The 22,515-nt window shown below is 35.3% G+C and overlaps 1 protein-coding gene across 1 annotated transcript; it reads right to left on the bottom strand.

Moving 5' to 3' along the window:
• Window positions 1-1,283: 1,283 nt before the first annotated feature.
• LOC147279201 (protein TPR3-like) lies at window positions 1,284-8,464 on the bottom strand. Its single transcript, XM_086251956.1, has 25 exons — window positions 8,342-8,464; window positions 7,583-7,692; window positions 7,310-7,489; window positions 7,085-7,198; window positions 6,838-6,996; window positions 6,532-6,706; window positions 6,307-6,430; window positions 6,108-6,178; window positions 5,888-6,035; window positions 5,673-5,782; window positions 5,506-5,575; window positions 5,358-5,431; window positions 5,183-5,278; window positions 5,011-5,106; window positions 4,773-4,900; window positions 4,446-4,680; window positions 4,190-4,354; window positions 3,760-3,900; window positions 3,406-3,516; window positions 3,078-3,257; window positions 2,791-2,919; window positions 2,605-2,700; window positions 2,283-2,471; window positions 1,779-1,945; window positions 1,284-1,624 (listed from the first exon to the last, which is right to left on the bottom strand). Exons 2-25 carry the CDS (start codon window positions 7,663-7,665, stop codon window positions 1,423-1,425), a joined length of 3,243 nt encoding a protein of 1,080 aa, XP_086108082.1. The 5' UTR covers window positions 7,666-7,692; window positions 8,342-8,464; the 3' UTR covers window positions 1,284-1,422.
• Window positions 8,465-22,515: the final 14,051 nt, after the last annotated feature.

A 22,515-nucleotide genomic window follows, 5' to 3' on the forward strand; every position in this document is an offset into this window, starting at 1 on the left:
GAGTCTTTAATTGCAAAGATGTCAAAGACTCAAAAATATATTATACAAAAAAAAAAAAAACTCAAAAACCTATATAGTCTGTTTTATTTCAACAATTTTATTTAATTAAAGTTTTTTTTTTTTATTTGTAAGTTTGGCCAAAAGGGAGTTTTGGCCATTTTTAACTTCTGAAATTTTGTAAGTTTCACTAAAATTTATTTTCTTCCTCGCTTTATTTATTTATTTTTATTTGTGTTAAGTGGTATTAGAATGTATAGAAAATTATGATTAAATACCAAATATCAATAGTTTTTTAATAAAGCAGCAAGACACTAATTTTTTTTAGTTTAGGTACCAACCTAGAGTAAACTATTTTGGATTAGGTCACAAATTAGCTTGTTATACAATTGTGACTGTCGAATAGTTACAGTTGTAATTGTCGAACAGTAACTATTTAAAATTTATAAAAAATCCAAATTTTTAAGGGTTTCATATTTTTTATTTAGGTTTGGGGAAGAAGTCCTATAACCCAAAGACTAATATTAAAGTTTAAGCCTTGCAAATATTAAAAAAACAACAAATCAATAAAAAAGTTATGACTGTTAGACAATTACAGTTCGATATAACCATATTTTTTAAAGTTGGTACCTAAACTGAAATTTATTACCTAAAGTGAAATGACATAAATGTTTTAGTAGTTGAAATGAAAAAACATTATAATTTGATATCTAAAGTCAATGGACCTTAGAATGTATGCTTCATGTTTTTTCTTTTTTAACAAATATGTTCTTATTTCTTTTCTTTTGGTTACACTAAGGAGATCGAGAGATGTCAAGCCTTAGGTATAAAGATAAATGCTATTTACTAATAACGGCCGAGAAATTTTAAGTCATTTTGTAAGGGAAAACATTGTCTTTAAGATAATTGTTGTGTCCAAAGTGAATTTTAGGGTTTTCATAGAATTGTGGCCGACCTTGAGGGTCCGCATAGGGCTTGGCAAAACATAAGGTCTCTTTTAGGAATTTTAGTCCACTGGTCCAATGAAGAAAAAAGACCTCTTTTATAGGATTTGGAACAACATGAACTTGTTTTCTAAGGTAGACACTCACAACGACCTCTACTTTCCTAAGAATTAAAAGCGAACCTCTTATATTTAAGTTATAAAACCTAATTCTACATAATATAGGTAAACCTTAACTATTAATCTTGTTCAAGGCCTCCTAAATCATAGGAGCTGCATAGAATCATCTTAAAAAGAGAAAAGAAAAAGAGTTTCCAACCCCTAATTAAGAATTATTGAAAAGTCTCATAGTAACATAACAAGAATGGGCACAAATTACATTCATATTGGACCAGCCTAGGAATTTAAAAGTCCCAACTTGACCTTATAAAACTAACAAAAAGAAAAGAAGTTTATAATACTATTAGAGTCCCAATTCCCAACTAGGCCTCATCAGCTCTGGCATTGACTTGAGTTGAAGCATGGATGCAACTTGGTAACCCATTGTCAACAGGTGGAGGCACACCCCATTTGTCTTCAGATTCAAGTGGCTCAAAGATAACAACCCCACCATCTGTTAGTCCCACAGCAAACTGGTTTGGGTCTTGTGGATGTGCAGCTATAACTAGTGGGTATATTGCACCACTGCATCAACAATCAAATAGAAAAGAAGATTAATTAAGGACTATATATATATACTCATTCGCAGTCATAACAGTTTTTACTGTACCAGAGCAAATAATCTAGTTGTTAAAGTTGGTATATGGAATAAAATGCAAAATTTAAAATTGCTAATCACCTGACATTGGGTCGAAGATAAGCATTAGGGTTAATCTGGCATTGCAATTGAAGATTTGGTGCACCAAACACGCGCATGGTTCCATCCATGAAGCTGGCATACACTAACTGGCTATCACAAGAGAATGTTGCATAGGAGATTGGTGGCGAAGATTCTCCCACAACCCACTGAAACATGAAATAGAAACCATATGTAGTATTTTGGAAAAAGAGAGGCTAGCTGAATCAATTTCTTCATGACTGTTTATACATTCTTGCCATTATTTGCAAGCATGTCACATATTGCAGTGCACAATATCATAATGCGAAGAGTGCTCTTGTGAATTTACTGACTTGTTAAATTTGTTGGTGACAAGCAAAGTGCCCCTCCATACGATGATGTGATTTTAAAAAAAATAAAAAATCAAATCACTAGGGAGGTAAGAAACAATTGTTCAAGAGCTAGGTCCACTAGAAAAGGAGCATACTTGTTTTGGTCACAGAGTACACATGGAAATGAAAGTACCTGCTTTTGACATTCAAGTCTTGACGTTTCGTATATGGCAAGTTGAGTCTCGTGAACAACGAGGAAGTGCATCTGATCCTTGTGGTACTGAAGCCGAGTTTCAAACTTTTCTGCAGGTGTCCTCCCAGCCGGAATCTGCAAGGAACTGCTCTTCAGCCTGTCCCACTTGTCAGAGTTCCACACAATAATCTGGGAAAAGAAAACACCAAAATCTATCATATATCTATAAATTACTAAGCACATTGAAGACGTGAGAGGCCTAGACAAATTTAGGAACTAGTAGAAAGATTATTTTTCCAATTGTTGAGGATGAAATCCTAACCTGAGCATCTGCTCCAGAAGAAACAAGTGCATTCAGAACATTGGAGAAGGCAAGACCTGTGACTCGCTTAGAGTGACCCTTAAGCTTGGTTTTAACCTAGTAACAGAAAAAAATGACCACCTAGATATATATCTTTTCAATGAGTGTGAATTCAATAATCTGAGCACCGTACTACAAACAACATACCTCGTCTACACGGACATTGTATATGTGAATTTTGAAATCATCCATGCCAACAGCAATTATGTTATTATCTTCAGGGTGGAAAGCAAGACATGTTACCACAGGTGGTGGACACATGAAAGTCGTCATCGTCTGTAGTTAAAACAAATGAACTGTTCTAAGACCAAGTAGGTGGTTTTATTGGCTGCAGCATTAGTACGTGACCAAAAAGGTCATGTTTTCTCAAGATAGCATGTTTAAAACATAAGAAACTTAACCACAACCAAGTTCTGTTGAGATTAAAAATTAACCTTGAATGTCATCATATTGAACAAAGATATCTTCCCTCCGGAGACTGACATGACGTACGAATCATTCTTAGACAAAGCAAAGCAGGGTACTGCATCTTCAGGTTTAGCACCAGTAAGATCATTGGTCATTAGAATGCCTGAAGGTGGTTGCACTAACTGTGGAGTAACCTTGGTTGTTGCCTAGATGATAAACATTGTGTAGCCATAAGCATCTTTTTAGATTTTAATCAAAGAAAAATAAAGGATTCAGATTAAGAGTGGGAATGTTACTATCATCAACTTCCTTTAAGTGAGCAACAGCATTGGAGTAAATATGGAGACCTCATACCTTGCCAACCATATTATGTTCACCCCGAGGCCACCTCCACAGTAGATGAATGCCACTTGATGCTAATGCCAGAATGGCATTACCTGAATTAGTGTAAATCAACCTTGAGATCTGTAACAGTAACAGGAGAAGCCAATGAGGAACTTTTTTTTTTTTTACTGGCAATAGAAAAGAACATTTCTTTCTTTGTGGAAAAATCAGTAAGGCATGAAAAAAATATGGTGTGCAGAGGCAGAAGTGCAAAATCACTGAGACATAGCATTCATAGGCAGAAGTACTACACTAACACCCACTTATCTATGAACAATAATTGAGTATCCCTGATGCTAAAGGATATTAGAGAAGAAATCCAACCTTGTCTGTTTTAACCATAGCCGAGAGCCTCAATGTCTGAAGCCGAGCAGTTTCACTGATCTCAGTGAGCTTCCAGATTGGTGTGTTGACTTCTTCAGGTAATCTTGGTTTCACTTCCTCCAGGTTTCTGCTGCTACCATTCTGCCAAGCATTACTCAATTTACTCTTGACTACATGAAGTAAAATCACTAACACCCAAAATGAATTGAAGGAGAAATAGAGGGATTGGTGCAATTACAAATTATGCAGAATTGAGCAGGATGAAGCAAAAAATTTGCACATGATACAAAATTGCACTAGGAAAACATGATTAGCGAGCACCATCAAATGCACTTGCAATACTTGGAAGTGTGCTTCTTGCACAAAGCTTAAAAAATAGAGGTAAAGATTCTTCTATTCAGGGCATTAATAGAATATTTGCAAAGCCGACCTTTGTCACAGTCTCAGTTGCATATCTGGAGGCAATAAGCGAGTGACTCTCATAAGTGCGCATCAACCGAAGGCCATCCATCGAAGCTAAAATTTTGATTCTATTGTTATTTGCAGAAACAGCCAATAACGAGCCCTCCTTGTTGAAGCGGATACGAGGAGTTGCCTAAAAATGGAGAAGTTAATGTATAAATACAGCCACAGGCTAAGTTGAACAGAAGCATACATAATTTATGAACACTTCAAGGGAAACTTACTGGTAGGCCTCCTTCAGCATCAATAGTAATCAAAAGATTGTTAACATCCATATCCCAAACTTTGATTGCATAGTCATCGCCAACAGCCAAAAACTTATTCTTGCATGTGTCGAATTGAACTACACCCAAAGAATGTTTTTGAAATCCTATGTAATTCCTCTTCACTGTACCTTCATTTTCATTCCATTCAACAACATGGGATTCCCCATCTTGGCTTGTCCCACAAGAAAAAAGCCTGCATTGTGTTTACTGTAAACAATGAATTTTCATGTTCCCCAAAATATAGGCATAGGTCGCAAAAACATTAGAATGGGTTAATAGACCGACCTTTTACCATCCGCACTATAGACCATTGTTGAGCATGAGCGGCCAGGAGCATCATAATCAACCCTAGATCCAAATGAATCATATAACCATGCTTTTATTCTTCCATCTACTGATGTAGAAAAGACAAACTGAGACAAAAGCATAAGCAGAACTTTAAACAAACTGAGACCACATCATCCATGGAAGGCAAATGAAAAAGGACTAATCAACCAAAAATAATTTCAAGTGAAGTCCTCACATGGACATTTTCCTTGTTATGGGGGCACACAGAATGAACGGGAGCCTCATGACCTAAAAAAGTATACAACTTTGACCCAGTAGCCACATCCCACACCTATAAATCACAGAATTAGTATATAAGTTATCATGTTTTGTACGACTAACTATATAACCACTATTTCATAACAAACCTTAATGGTATTATCATCACCGCAAGTTATAATATAGAGTTGCTTAGTCGGGTTGCAGAACGCCAGATCATTCACACTACCAACATGAGCTTCAATCTAGAAGTTGATAAAAGCATTAGAAAAAGAAAATTTCAAACTTAAAAATGCTGCAACTGTAGAAAATAGCAGAATCTACCTCCAAATGTTGGCGAATGTCATTCCCACCAGAATAAGTATATAATTGCATCATGTGTTTAGAATATGCAACTCCTGTGTTTGAAAGAACAATTTTGTTTAACCCATTCCACAAAAGTTGTCATCCAAACCTATATATTCAAACTTACCAAATACAGAACCATCAGGGCTCCATGATATACGCTTAACTGAGACACTTGAATCCTTTATTAGAGTTGCCTGAGTTTCATCATAAACAATTAGAAACTCCGATGATTCCAGTGACATAAAATGTGATCTGGCTCTAAATTATAACTTGGTTGATAAGGGAACATACCTTTAGTATCATTGAACACGCTCCAATATCCCATAACTGAAAATTTCTTGATACCAACTTCTCCCGAGAACTAACTTCCCACAAACTTATATCCCCCACACTAGTTCCGACTGGTACAGGAAACACATATCAACTTAGGATTTAAACAGATAAGTGTATTCTAAAAAGTAATCATCTTATATGCCATCACTAAAGGAAAGCTCACAGAAACCAACCTAGAAGTAGTGTCTGCTGAATAGGATGGAAGTCCATGCTTCTGGGAGCTGACCCCTCATTCAATGTCCGAGAAACAGTCCTCGGGAATTCTGTTCCATTAACTGCTGTACTATGACTTTGACCTAGATTAATCCCTGGCACCATAACCTACAGTGCGTATAAATAACTCTAGGCCAAGTTCAAATTGTGTGCTCATTATGTAATCAGACTTAAGCTTACCCCATCTGAAACCCCAGAGAACCGCATTTTGAGAAAATCATCAGTATCCCCAGGACCCTTCAACAATGCAGCTATACCAGGCAATAGAATATAATCAGAAATGACAATCCAAGCTTATCCATGCTCCAAAAAGCACAACATAATATGTATTTCCTTTACTCAGAGCTCTAGAGAAAATCACTTAGGAATATAAAACTACCTGGATTTGTTGGACTAGCAAAACCAATACCTCCTCCAGAAACTGCTGCATGATTTACAGGTGAGGGAATAGGCATCCATGTGGTCAAAGGAGCGTGAACTGGTGCTGGTGCAGGTTGGAAGGGCTGATTGGAAAAGCTTAAATAATAAGTACGAATAATTGAACATTTATAAAAATACAGCACTCCAAAGCAAAATTAAAGATCGAGTGATTTTTGGGTAGTACCACATTGGCACCCATGGGAACAAAGCCATCAGATTTTTGTACGGAACCCATCAGCTGATTGTTTGCTAATTGAGCGAATGAATCATTGGAATTTCTACAAGTGTGATCCAGAAACAGGGTTCTTATATCAGGATTCTGTCTAGGATTTGGACAAAGTGAATGCTGCCAGTTTAAGCTGTCATATTCATTCTAAAATCAGTTCAGTTGCAACATAAAGAAGAACACTAAAGTAAAAGATGAAAAAACCAAATTCAGTAACTAGGAGGAAATTTTTCTTATTCGTTTTATGGAATATTACTATTTTACCTTTGGTTGATGAGCATCCGTAACCTTGAATTTCTTAAGTTAGGGAACTGTATTTTTTCGCGGAAAAGAGGATTGGCCTCAATAAGCTTCTTCAGTTCAGTGCACATAATATTTCTTGCAGTCTTTGTATCTCTATAATTAGCGAGTTGAACATTTTGCCTGCATAACCCCAAATACATTCACAATGCCAGTTGAGAATAACACTACAATCAACTTGAAGCTCGCAAAATTTGTTTCAAACACTTACCTAAAATTCTCTAATGTGATGAGCTCAGTAATTTCCTTATACAAATCTTCGTTAAACTTCGCGAAAATTTTCAGATCCTTCACTAGGATATCTACTGCTTTCGCTCGATCATGGCTGATTCATTTCAATTGTTTAAACAAGATACAATATTATACGAAATTCAAAATAAAAAAAGAAGCAGTGGAGCTGCATAAAAAGGGTACATTTAATGAATCAAATGCTTACTTATCTAATGCCTCCAGGTACTTCTGCTTACGAATTTCAAAAAAGATCTTCATCGAATACCGATTGTCTTCCACTTTAGTGAAACTCAAAAGATACCGCTCGACCTCATCCCAGTTCCCAGCTTGCACCAATTCCTCGAAGTATTTCATGTTGAAGAACAACCCTGATTCTTGCTCAAGCCTGTTAAAGGATTCAGAAAATGAAATTTCAAGTAAAAGTATGAGCTGCATAGCATATTCAAGGAGAAAGACAGAGTTGGGGTTAGTAAATTACTTATGAAGTGTGTCTTTGAACTTTTCCTCTTCAAGTAACTGCAAGATCAAGAAGATGAGGTCCCTACTGAGTGAAGACGTCATTAGAACCGCTTGTTCTTATCTCTAAACCTGCATATGAACAAATGTCAATAAAAGCAGAAAAATAAAAAAGAAAGAATCTTCCAAAAAAAATACAAAGAAGAACATGCAGACAACAGAAGACCCTGCTTGTTTCAAGGAAAAATATTATTTTATGACCCAAAAAGAAAAAAGATTATATAACCAGGAAAAAATTGAGAAAAAAATAGTAATGGTTCAGGCTAGATGGTTCATCAGGACCAATCTTAAACAAAGATTCTTTCTCTCTCAAGAAATCTCCATGAAATTGACAGTTCATTGAAAGAGACAGGAGATCCACTTCAACCATAATAGACTGAGATGCACTAAAATCACATAAGACATAAAATATTTTGGCTAATAAAACATAAATGGTTCCTTTAATAAAATTGGATATAGAAAAATGATCTATGATGATAACCCAAAAATTATTTTTCATCAAGATATTCATGAACATTCAAATTTTGCAGGAAATAGGCCTGAAATCAAGAGTTTTGCAACCCATGTCAGAGAAAATTAGGGTTCTCGTCTGGGATAGAAAACAGTAAAGTAGCCATAACCCAGTAAAAATTCAAGATGGTATCATAAAGAAGGTGGACTGGAAAAGCACGCAGAAAATGAAAGCAAAAGCTACCCTTTTGATAGGTAAAGGTGAGATTACCTGCAAAACAGAGAAGAAAACAGAGCCAGTGATGGAACAGAGCACTGAACTCACTCCCACGCTCTCTCCCTCTCTCTCTCTCTCTCTCTCTCTCACTCTCACTCTCAGAGAGCTCTATTTCCTATATGCTGCTGCTGGTAAATGCTAATGGGACTGAAAGGCAAAGCAGAGAGAGATTATATATAATGAGGCGGCACCTACGAGGTATAAGTCAGTCTGCTTATCTAATAACTACAAGTGCAGATCGATATGCGTCTTCCATGTGAGACAAGTGTCTCTGGGCCCTACTTAGGAAAGCTTTTGTCCTGACAGCTGTCTGAGCTTTGTCAAAAGAAGACAATGACGGTTGAGGTCCTGTCAAGTCCCCGCGCTCGTTTGGAGAGAGTGTTGGTCACTCCCCGCGTTCTGCTTTTTGTTTTTGGGTCTGGCTCCCCCCTTCTACTTACAAGCTAAGATTTCAAGGGGAATTTTGTTAATATTGAGTGCTTCTATTTTGGATCTTTTTCAAAAATTATTCCTAGACTGAAAAAAATAATAATTTATTTTGCATATCGTAGCACCGTCATGTGGTAGGTGTAGTCAATCTACATAATATAATATGTGTGGAAAACACATTTATACTTTTAAGGTACAATATTACTAACATTTACTCATATTATAATACGTGCATTAGTTATACCGCGTGACAGTATTACAATTATACATAAATAAAATTTTCTTCCAAAAATGTTTTCTTGACCGTAGATTCCCTCTTAAAATATTTTCCTAAAAGTTCATATTATACCTTTAATGATAAACCAAAGGAATTTAAAAAAATTAAAAAATTATGAACACCCAACCTAGGCAGCCACCCCCACCCCACCGCGTGCTGGTGGCCCTTCCCACCACCGACGACCTCTCTCTCACTCTCTTAGCCAACAACCCATCAATCTCTAGATCGAAGGTTGGCCCACGTGAAGAGTGAGAAACGGCTACAGATGGAGACAAAAAGTTGGTATTGCGCATGCGTGGGTTTCATGCCGCTATTCAACAAAATAGCTAACCCTACTACCAAACGTATTAATTGGTGTTTCCGTCTTTGTTGTTCTTTTTTTGGTAATAATTATTTTGGGTTTATTTTATGATTAAGCACACAAATGGCCGGTTCAAATAATAGCATCAACCATGAAGACCCAAATCAAATAAAGGACCTAACGCCTTTTTTTGAAAAAAAAACCTAGTCCAATAGGTCTGAGCAAGTAGACCCATTTTCATTGGAGAACCCAACTGCAAACCCAAATATGCGCCCAGCTTTGAGACAAGCCTAAAACCGTGAAGCTTACCCAAGTGAAAAGTGAGAAATGGCAGCAGGTGGGTGCAAAAAGCTAGCATTGCACATGCATGGTTCTTATGCCACTATCCGACAAAATAGCTTATGCTACTCTCGAACATATTAATTAATGTTTTATTCTCATTTGTTATTTATTTTTCTTCAATGTGTTAAATGCGAAATTGTGAATATGGTTGTTTCTAGGTATTAATTATTTTTCGTCCAGTTAAACACACAAATGGGTTGAAGAAATAAGAGCATCCTTAGTGGATAGACCTGACAAAAACACACACAGCCTGTTAATATGACACGAAATGATACACAAATTTACGGGTTCGGGTTCGGGTTCGGGTTCGAGGCTATCGGGTCGAGTTGATATCAATGTATGGTTTCCGACCAACCCGCCAACCAAAAATCTGAAGCCGACCCAACCTGATAAACGCTGGCTCGATTTCGGGTTTCGTCTTCCACCGACTGTCGGCACTCGAGCCGATCCAAGAGAGAAAGAGTATGATAGAGACCCAGGCAAGAGAGACATAAAAAGACCCAAGCGAGAGAAAGATAGACAAAGACCCAAGCGAGAGAGAGAGAGAGAGAGAGAGATAAAGTGGTAGTGGCTGCCATTTTTTCTGCGAAAGAGAGAGAAAGAGAAGCCTTGTCGGCTTAAATCGAACTCCAACCACTCCGACCGCCATTCCAAATAACCTAAACTGGCTCCGACCGATGGTTGTGCGGGCGGTGGCGAGTTGAGCCCAAGTCAACCGCTACCCACCCCTATGAGAAACGGTAACAGGTGGGAACAAAAAGTTAGCGATACACATGCATGAGTCTCGTGCCACTATCCAACAAAATAGTTGACGTCATTACCAAACATATTAATTGGTGTTTTCTTCTTCTTCATTCTTTATTTTTTTTAATGTGTTAAATGTGAAATTTTAAATATGGTTGTTTTTGGGTATTAATTATATTGTGTGCATTTTATGATTAAACACACAAATGGGTTGAAGATATTATATGTGAATATTTAACAAGTTTTTATTAATTTCAACATTGCAAAATACCAAATTGAGTGAAAAAAAAAAAAAAAAAAAAAAAAAAAAAGTGACACTCAAATTTGGGTACGACCATCTCCAATGGAAAATTTGGGCCCAAATGTATATTTTGGTCCCCCCACTAAAGCCAAAATCAAATTAGGTCTTACTATTTATTGACATGCACCAAATACCAAAAGTTTTGGTTTTGGTACAAAATTTGGGTATCCTCACTAGAGATATTCTAAGGTTCATGGCTGTGAATAGACTTGAAAAACATACACGACCTATTAACACGACATGCAAATTTATGGGTTCGGGTTCAAGCTTATTGGGTCGGGTTGATATGAGTGTCATCCGTTAGTGACCCGTTAAGATAACGGGTTGAGTTTGGTCAATTCGCAGGTTACTCGTTTCACCCGTTAAGAGAAAGACATTTTAGTAATTATATTAAGAAACCTAAGTCCATAACCAAACCTAATTTCATTCACTTCACTAATCATAGTCGTTCTTCTCTCTCTCTCTCTCCTTTTTTAGTTTCTTGATTTCCTCTTTGTGCTCTCTCTCTCTATATGTTCTATCTCTCTCTAGCTCTATGTGTTCTTTCTCTCTCTCTCTCCCTGCCTGGGCTCATGGGGCTAGGTGCGGGAGGGGCTGGGCACGCAACGCTGAGCGCACGGAGCACGCGGGGTTTAAGCTGGGGGAAGGAGTTGGGAGCTTGGGGTGGGGGCTACAGCCTACGGGAGAGGAGAGCGAATTGTTAGGAGGGGGAGGGAGGGGGGATCGTCGGAGGGGGGAGAATGGGGGAATTGGGGGTGGCGAGGAGGGAGGAGGCCGGATCGAGGGGGGAAGGATAACTATGAATCAGTGATATATATTTTTTATTATTAATTTAAATGATTTCTAATGGGTTGGGTCGTGTATACTCATTATTTTTTGGATCGTGTTTGGGTTAGAGTTTTTGTCACCCGTAGATTAACAGGCCGTGTCAGGTTCACCCGTTAACACGAACAGGTCATGTCGGGTTTGATCCGAACTCGCAAAACACGACCCGTTTGTCAGGTCTAACTGTGAATATTGCACACTTTTAAAAAAAGTATATAGATAAGTACATGTACATGTCTGATGGGTTAGTCATGTAAGTTTCATTGGGTCATTGCATGCATGACTTTATATGACTTAATTAGGATAAAAAAGAAGTCTACTGCAGTCCATGTACGTGTTTAAAGCGGATAGTGACTCGAACAATCTAGTTGGGCTAAATGTTAATGGCACATCACGAGATTCCTAGCATATTCCTTATTATCTTTTATTGGTTAAGTTATCTTGTAACTTGCTCTCCAAGTATACTAGCGCGCTATCCAAGGATCATATTTGTATAGTGCTAGGATTATCATGTATTCTGTAAATACCTTGTATATGTAAGGAGTAAAATTTCGGTTTCGAGGAAATTTTCGATGGAAATTTCGACGGAAATTTTCGCGGAAATTTCGATTAACATTTCGATTTCGATAAAATTAGACAAAAACGTCGAAAATTGCTATCAAAATATGGAAATTTTGAATGAAACTTGACCATATGTTTATTTAACATATTATCTACTACATTGATAAAAAACATTGAAGAAATCAAATAATATAGTAGATTTCATGTGATATATGATGAATATAATGTGCGCCGGAGACAATACTGTTAAAAAAATACTTCACTAATTAATAATTACATAATAAAATTACACGAATAAATCACTAATGTGGCAACGAAAAGTAGCAAGCTTGCTCAAAGGGACTTGGAAATGGTCTTCGATAGTTAAATTAAGCCGAATTGGGTTAAAATAGAACCAATCCGATAGCAGCAGCGGCGAGAACTATTTACTTAAAATTTTAATTTTACAAATTATCAAAATTGGAAAACCATTAAGAAAATGAAACTTCATGATAAGGGGATAAATTTCTTTTTCATAATTTATGTTTATAACTAAACGAAACACAAAAATGACCAGATCAAACCCCAAATAAAATCTCAAACCTTTTTTTTTCTTTCCAATTGTCTAAAAACTCCAAATCTCAATCTACCTTAAAAAAAAATTAATTCTTTCCTTTTTTCTCTTCTTTTTTTTCTTTCCTTTTCTTTTCTTTTTTTTTTCTTTTCTCTTTTTTTTTTTCTTTTCTCTTTTTTTTTTTCTTTTTTTTTTTCCTTTTTCTTTCTTTTCTCTTCTTTTCTTTTTCTCCCTTTTCCTCTTCTTCCCCCGTGCCCTTCCTCTTCTTTTTTTTTCTTTTCTTTTTTTTTTCTTTTTCCTTTCTTTTCTCTTCTTTTCTTTTTCTCCCTTTTCTTCTTCTTCCCCCGTGCCCTTCCTCTTTTTTTTCTTTTCTTTTCCTCTTCTTCCCCCACTGGTCTTCCCTTCCTTCAGTCCTTCCCCAGCCACCAGATCTGCGCCCTCCTCCCGCGCCGCCTGCGCCTGCTCCTTCCTCAGCCAGCCTCGCGCCGCTCCTCACCTCGCACAGATCCACCGTCCGCGCTCAGCCAGCCTCGCGCCGCTCCTCACCTCGCGCCGCTCCTCACCTCGCACAGATCCACCGTCCGCGCCCATCGCTCACCTCCTCCCTCCTTGCCCAGCTAGCCTCGCGCCTCCTCACTCGCCCAGAACCCGCGCCTCCCACCCCGTGACTCGAAAATTTCGCCGAAATTTCGAGGATTTCGGAAAATTTCGGCGAAATTTCGGCGAAATTTTTCGAAATTAATTTGGTATAGTGTTAAAATTTCCATACCCTTAAAAAACGAAATTTTCGGCGAAATTTCGCCGAAAATTTCAAAATTTTACTCCTTGTGTATATGTAATAATGAAATCATTGAAGCCCATTGGATTCACACCAAATATTGTTTCATATTCGTAGACACTTGCCCTCGTTTGGCGTACATTGAATTGGATAGATTTATTATCATGTTGGATTGGTTAAAATTTGAGTTGGTGAGTATGCTTGGTATAATATGAAATTCCACTATTGTGAAGCTAGCCTATATTAGCTTAAGTGGTGAGGAGATTGGTGAAAAAGGTTAGAATTTAAATAAGTTATTTCAACCTTAATTATCCATTGTACAAAAATATGAATTCTCTTATTTGGATATTGATTTTCAGTTTTCACTATGGATGAAAGTGTCAATCAATCGGTCAATGCAAATTATTTCCTTTCCAAATCAATTGGCATAAGCACGAATTCAAAATGGGTCAACATTTAAAAATAAAAAAAAAATTAACAAGAAAATTAAAGTTTTCTTTTAAACAATTTCATATTAATTACAAGAAGAAAAAAGTTACATAAGATAACTTTTAAAATATATATATATTTAAAAGATAAAAAGGGCTCGTGGGTTCAACCCATTGCATAACAAGAGTACAAATATGTCATGAGTCATGTTGGGTCTAAGTATATTAAACTTATAAGTCGGCACAAACATGATACAATTATTAAATAAGTCAAGTCGATTAATATGTCCTGCATGTTTGACACTTCTAATTTTAAACTTATTTTATATAACAATCCCGTAACAAGGTGTATGAAAAAATTGAAATGACATTATCACTACCATAAAATATAAATTCCACCCAATAAATCTTTCGACCCAGCAAAGATTTAGAGCATCCTTGAATTTATTGTTAAATAGGAATTTAGGACCCTCCTGAGGAATATTTTTTATTAAATTAAAACTTTCAATAAAAAATATAAATCTCAATAAATGCATGTGTCGACTCAATAAAGATTTAGAACATTCTTGAACTATTCAACATATATGTCACTTCTGATAGATTTGTTCCAAATAATAATGGATCCACTTCTGATTATAGAATGTCATTGTCATGCATTTCGTGATGGGTTGGAAATTGGAATTCACCATTCAATAACGTTGCTTAATGAAGTTTTAAATTGAAAGCGACTCCAATTATTATTTATCGAAAAAGTGACCAATTATTAGTTTGAGTCTTTGAGACAACGGATTTTTTATTGATTGAACATTTGGGAGTTTATTTATTTCGCCGCATAAAAAACGTTTGTGAATCTTTTACCTCATGCTTTGTTTGGAGATTTGTCACTGTGGCAGCACTCCATAATTAGGGTGCTGCTGTGGTAATGCTAGACGGCTAATATGGCAGCGGCCAACTGCCAACGACTTCACAAAAAAATTCTTAATTAAATACATTTAATATAACAAGTATAGAGCCATAGAGGCCTTCTAGCCTTTGCCATGTTAATGAAGTAAGAAACCTAAAACAATCTCATTAATCACTTTGACTTAAGAGTAAAAATGAGTTATTTTTTTAATCTTAAAAATAAAAATTAATCAAAAAAATTTTAAAAAACTTTAAAAAATAAACTTAATTGAGTTTCTTTCATTTAAGTATTGGTTTAGCTCATATATTTTTAGCTAATTGAGTTTTTTTGGTTTCATCATTTAAGTATTAGGTTTAATATTTATATTTAATATATTTAATTCATATTTTGACAATTAAAATTTTATAATATAAGTGACATTGAGTTGGTGTTGTTAGGTTCTAAAAGAATCTAGGATCAAACCTCACTTAAAGTGTATTTTCTTAATTAAACACTATTAGTTAAAGGACAATTGGGACAGCTGATATAAGACCCGACATGAACCCAATTGGCTTTAGATTGATGACCATGACCAGTTTAAGATTTAAAATAATTAAATTAAGTTGGAATAGTCCAACTATTAAATGGGTTAGCTTGAACACGACAAAAGCACCAGTGAGCCCATCTTAAATTGGTCAGTCGGCCACTACATATACATATATATATATATATATTAATTAAATTCTATGTGCCAAAAGCTATTTAAAATCTAGCTTTTAAACTTTTAAGAAGTCTTTGTCATATATACCATAATTTGACCATTGGACAAGCCAAAATTTTAAGCATAAAACATATATAGGTAGGAGAAATTATTCTGTATAATCGCTATATTGACACGTGGTATAACCAGTTTATTTGTTACAATATGAGTGGATGTTATTAATACTATACTCTACTAATATAAACACATCATCCAGTAATACCTTTATATGTTGAATTGGTTATACCACGTGACAGTATATCAGTTATACCCTATAATTTTTCTATAGGTAGCTAGTAAAGTTGGACCTTACAAATTAATGGGGACCCATATAAAAAGTTAAAATAAAGTAGACACGTAGCATACCATATTAACCATCTTTATTTCACATAAATTTTATTTGACCCAACACATAAGTGTTGACCCTCATAAATTTTAGAAGAGAACAATTATATATCATAAGCACATACAATAATTTTTGCATGCTCACACTCATATGCAATAAAAAATCTTACAATTCCATGATTCATATTTTTGTGTACTCACATTTCTCACGTATATGTTAACTTGGTAAGTTGGTCAAAATTATAACGTTCATTTTTGCCAATATATAATAGAGTTCATTAATATATAGGTACTAACATCTAATTTTATTAACCAAAACCACCTAAAGCATTATTCTTCCTTTGCGAACCAACTACCACAAACTCATTCTTCAACGGACTCGTCGAGTTCTCCAAGTTCGTGGCGCTGGTGGAGCCAGACCTCCTATGAGCCAGGTGTCCGTACACCTAAGACCAGCTCAAGAAGATGTTTAGGATGTTTAAGAGAGTGATGAAAGAGAAGATAAATTTTAAAAATGAGAGAGAGAGAGAGAGACACGTGAGAGAGTTTTGAAAAAATTAAAAAATTAGCAACCATTGGATTGCTTTGATGGCTAATACCAATCGGTACCAACTCAAAGTGACCTGATTATTAATAAAACTAACATGATTGTTATATATTAACAATAATGGTATTAGAAGTTAAAAATGTAGTGATGAGTAATTATTTATATATAATATTACATTAGACCACAGGATAGGATAGTGGATTTCTTACCATCTAAGACGTTGACCAATGAATGGTACAATTTCCTGGATATTGCAATTATGACTCGTATCCACTGTTTCTAAATTCAATGTAAAAAGAAGGCTATGCATTTATTTGAGGAACCAAAATGGATTAGGTGACATTAAAACCCACAAATTCAAAAAAGAAAAAAATTGAGAAAAAAAATTCAAAAAAATTCAAACATACAAGAAAAGAAAAAATATCTACAACCAAATTACCTTTTTCTTATTCATGCATATCGTAACATAAATTTCATGCCACACATGCATTGCGCCCAAAGGAAAGTTTTCCTTTCTCTTTTGGCAGGTCCATAAATACAATAATAGTTGTTATCCAACTAGTGGCTTTGTGTACTTGCCAATGCCACACACATTGCCAATAGTTTTATAAGGGGTCAAAGCATGGATAGCTTAATTGTGAAGTTTAGTAAAAAATAATTAAGCATTAAAAAAATTGAAACAGTTTTACATAATTTGTAATTATATGAATTTACAGATATATCTCTCACCTATGTTTAATTCACATATATTAATAGGTCTTATCTGGTGGTCAACAATGAGGTCATCAGAGGTGGGACTGGGACATATAGCATTTACTCCCCCCTAGTGGCATAACTTGCAATTTTGCAACTAATTCGAGCCTTATTTAGTGACTGGCCATGCATTTATGGTACTTCATTCCTGAGGAAATTACAGATGTCATTTCCACGTGTCAAATACAGGGGCCTTCACGCGCTGCAGTGGTCCTGGCCCAGGCCCAGTATTGCCTTCCATGCAGAGAGCGCACTGCGCACCTGGACTTGGCTGTTTCGCGTTCACACTTCCCACCAACTCATATTCTTTGCTGACAGCAAAGAAAAAGCAGCATTGACAACTTGGAACTGTCAACATTTACCTATTTTAATATTTACCCAAAAAAAGTTAAACAAAGAGTCATTGTTACACTGCGGATAGACTCACACATCCTAACATGGACCCTTTTCATTTCCTTTTTTCTTTTTTGTTATTTTTTCATTTTATCTTACTAAAAGAGTAAAAGCAACATCAACTATTATACTTGGTACCTATTTTCTAAAAGCAACATATATACCTGCTTATTTAAAACTTAATAATTCTCCTTTAGCTTTTTTTTTTTTTTTTTTTTTTTCATTTGCAAACACAAAGGTAAAAAAATCTCTAGGTTTACAAAATTATTTTAAAGAGTTTAAGGATTGTAACATTATAAACTTGTTTCACACTATTTCTCCCTAAGATAAAGGAAAACTTACCTATTAGTCTTTTTTTAGATTTTAAAACAACATAACTGCTCTAAATTTAATATTGTGAGTAGTTTGTGTTTCTATTTACTTTAAATAAAAATAAAATAATTTTTTATTTATATAATAATTCATTAATTTGTAACTTTATACGTGTCAAATTACTTAGAATATAATGTTGAATTGGGCCCCACTACACTTAAAACTTCATTCACGGTCGAACTTTTGTTTGGAAGATTAGGGGTTCAAGGTCCAAAAAACAAATACAATCTTACAAAATACAAACGGCCCAAAATAAACTACCCGATAGTATCGTCTATATTAAAAGTTGCAAATTGCCAATAAAAAGTAAAAATAGAAACAAAAATCAATGGGTAAAGATTGGTTAAGTTTTAATAGTTAATATAGTTAAAGAAAAATGAGAAATTACTAAACCGACTTGCCACTTGTTCCCTCAAAAGTGTATTTCCATAGCTTTATGAACCGGCTTGCCCATTTATTTGAAAGTGTATTTCTATAACTTTAGAATATTAAATGTAGCATAATAATGAATATGATTAATTACGTACATACTTTTATAGATTTTGAATCTTTGAAATGACTTAAATGATCATTTTAACGAACTAGTAGTAATAATCGATCGACTTACTATATTTATGTATTCAACATAATTATAATGAATATAGTCCCTTCACGCGCTTCTTATTCGTGAACTTCACACCAGACCTAGCAGCAAGAATCGAGTGTAAATATTTGAACAATCAAATATACACTACATAATTTTTACTGAAAATATCAAGAACAAGACTTTTCTTAAAATATTTAAAAGTATTGCTCTAGTAAAATTGACATGATTTGTAATTCATTTATAACTTATTGAACACAAAACTGTGTAATGATTCCTTCAATTGTTTGACCAATATTCTTTTCACTTGTGGTCTGCATATTTGATGATTAAATTGTAGGAGTTGTAGTATTCAAATTCATTTTATACTAGAATTATCATAAAAGAATTTGCACAATCCCATTAAAAAAGAAAAGAAAAAGAAGAATATGCATAATGCTGAATATAATATATGCACAGATTTGATATATAATCTGATGGTTTTCAAGGGAGAGTGCATGAAAAGAGAATGAGGGCGCCTTCACCATAGTGCTGCACCTTTTCCTATTTTGCAGAGCGTGTTCTCAAACGCCCCTGCCGAGTCTGTGGATATTGTATAACCTTTTCTGGGACAGCATAGATTTGCCTGAGGGAAAATGACCAAATAGCCCATTTTCTGCATTAACCCAAACCAGCGTGTGTTGGGGCCATGGGACCCCTCGGCCTCTCCAATAAATAGGGGCCTCCCCAGGCCATTACACGCACTACAGTGAGAGAGTTGAAGCTCAAGAGTGAAGGAGAGAGACAGATATCAAAACCAATTCAGAGAGTTTTTTTTTTTGCAAGTGAGAGCCAATCTCTAATATTTTTTCATTTTGGTTCAGAAAGTGATGCTCTCTTTTATATAGAAAAATAAGCTCTCTTTCTTATTACCTTAATTTCCAATTCCAAATGCCTGCCTAGTCCTCCCTGCTCTCTCCATATGTATCCATATGAGTTTATGATTTCATTCTCTTACAGTCTTACCCAAAACAAAAGGGTTTTGGCCCTTTGGGTTTTCCATTATAATTTATTAAATCGTATTTGTTTGTTCTTTTTTCTGTTTTCATTCGGGTATGGCTGGTAAGAGTCGAGTGTGGGTCAAAATCATATAGCACTAGAGGAGTCTAGAGCCATAAGCCCCACAAATCCTTTATTTTTTTCATTTTATTTTAATTTTTTTATCGAAACATTTTATTTTATTTTAATTGCTATAGTTAAAAAGATATCTTATATTTGTTGTTTTTTTTTGGTACCTTTAAGATCTGCTATTTTTATATATTTTTTGTGATATTTTTTACTCATTTTTGCGTTTTGGAAACAAAACAGGACTATTCTTCCTGCAATAATGCCTGCTATTTCACATCATCATGCTGTGTACGCTATGATCCAGTACCTTGACCGGAACAATCTTGAAGAGACTGCTCGCAGGTAATATATATATATATATATATATATATTTTCCAGTTTAAATTTCTAAAAACCAAATGTTTGGATATCAGTCGTTTACGTAAGAGAAATAATTGTTAGTTGTTAACGTACGTAAGTTCTATAGCATATTTAGATTTCACCCACATTAACAACTGACAACTGTTAACATGTACCTGATGTACGATTGAAATTGTCTTTGTCATTTGAGTTTAGCATTTTAGCAATCAATTTCAAATCTTTTCCGCATATTTATATATATCGACGACCTTAATATTATTTGTCTAATATTAATTGTATTAATTATATATATGTAGCTTGGAGCGCGAGTCAGGCCTTTTTTTCAATATGGCGTATTTTGAGGAATGCTTCATCCACGGAGCCTTTGACGAAGCAGAGGAATACATGAACGGCTTCACCACTGTGCATGACAACGTGCACTCGACCAATGTCATTTACGAGATCCGCTGGCATAACTTTTTGGACTCCCTGGACGAGTAACGAACACCTCAAACCATCTCTACCTTAATTATCATTATTTTTTTGAATCATAACAATATATTTAAATATTCTCTATCATTGTATTTTGTGGGTTGAAGATTAATTGTAGTTGAGCGTTGGAACACTGATGTCGCGCATTTTAAATATATATTTATTTATTGATGTGCGCAGCAATAATCTCGACAGAGCACAGACCATTCTGGAGGAGGAATTGAGGACTTTCGAGCAGTACAATGGAGGTGTCATATCCCAGGCTGTGGAGCTCCTAAACCTGGGCAATAATTTCCGGTATAAATAATATGATCTTGATTAATTAATTTCAACCATTGGGACATATATATATATATATATGAATTAATTTTTGGTTTTATAAATAAATGTGGGTTTGAAATGTATGTATATAGATTGCATCCTATGTACCGGCGTTATGGAGATCCGGTGGTAGCTCGGGCATCGACAATGCCGGCACTGAGGAGGTCTTTAGAGAGCAACCCGACTTTGTTCGGGAAAATTTATCAGTACCCGATGTCGAGAGCCAATGTTGGCCCTGGTCGCGATGTGGTGGTAGCTCTACCAGCTCAAACACCTCCACTTGCTCCACCACATCCGGCAGCTCCGGTAGCTCCTCCGCCATTTCCGACCGCTCCTGGAGGTGACTCTTGGATCGTTGTTCCGTGCCCTCATGGGGGGTTTCTAGTTAGGAACAACAACAACAACAACAACAACAATAGCAATGAGGATCAGGCGGAAGAGAGTGAGGAGGAAGACGACAGTGAGGACGCCGAGGAAGATAACAATTAAATATTTGGTGTTTTTTATTTAGACACAGGACTTTTTGGTGTCTTTGTTTTTTCTTTTTTTCTTTTTTTTTAATTTTGTTTTTTGCTTCTTCAGTTTTCATTTCAAACTATGAATCTTGTGACAACTTTATTAATCTTATTTGGAGCTTCTTAATTTGTCATTTTTCTTTGGATGCTTCTTAATGGTAGATCTAATATAAATATATATGTATATGTATATATCAAAAACATAATAAAGGCAATCCAGCCATGGTTCTTCTATTATTTTTTAGAACACTCCATATATTATAAATAAACCACATTTAAGTTTATCATACGCTAAATTATTTGAGACCTCAACAAATGTGGAAAAAATCTCCAATTCGGTTAACTACAAATGTGAATATATAAAAATTACACTGAGTGTTCGAATGATTGTTAGGGACAGATCCACCAAAGGGACAAGGGTGGTTGCCTGACCACCCCCCGCTAGAAAAGCCTTGCCAAACTTGCTGGGTTGATCCCCCAGAATGACTACTTGCAAGCACACTCATAACCTGTTCGACGAAATATGTAAATGATTGTGAGATGTTTTTCACTTTTTTTTTTTTAAGTTAAAAAAAAAAAAAAACCTAAGTAAAGCTAGAAACAAACATGAGCCCGATGGGTGTTCACCATTTATCCCCAATTTACATTTTCTTAAACTCAAACCCCTTATCCAGCCCCATCTGCCGCCACCCCACCCCGCCTGCGACCAGCCCTCACATTTATACTATGGCCCCCCGAGATAAAATTTTTGAATTCGTCACTGATGATAATGCTTTTGCTTGTCCACAGGCTTTATTTCATAAGTAGTTTTCAATGAAAGGCTCTACTACGTACATGCCAAATGCCAAAATATGAAAATCTGAGTAGGATATATATAAACTTATATGGTTCCACTTGAATAGGTTGCCAAAGAGAGATATGGTATACATAGCCAAATACATATATGGCACCATATCCCAAATCATGAACTTGCAAAATATAACCTATAAATCACTAAAAGTACAAGAATTTCATATAAACAAGACACTTAATTAGAATACTTGATAATAGTTATTTTGTTAGGGAGAGCCTTCTTTGCAGTACTCCCCACCAAACCTCCTACAACTTTGTAGTGAAGGGGACTGAACCTAAAGGTAAGTAAAAATTAAGGAAAATTACAATTTACATCCTTCAAGTTTGGAGTGTTTATAATTTATACTTTATGATTTTAATTTTTTTA

The sequence above is a fragment of the Dryas octopetala genome, chromosome 7 (assembly GCF_963921425.1).
Source record: "Dryas octopetala chromosome 7, drDryOcto1.1, whole genome shotgun sequence".
Taxonomy (NCBI): Eukaryota; Viridiplantae; Streptophyta; class Magnoliopsida; order Rosales; family Rosaceae; genus Dryas; species Dryas octopetala.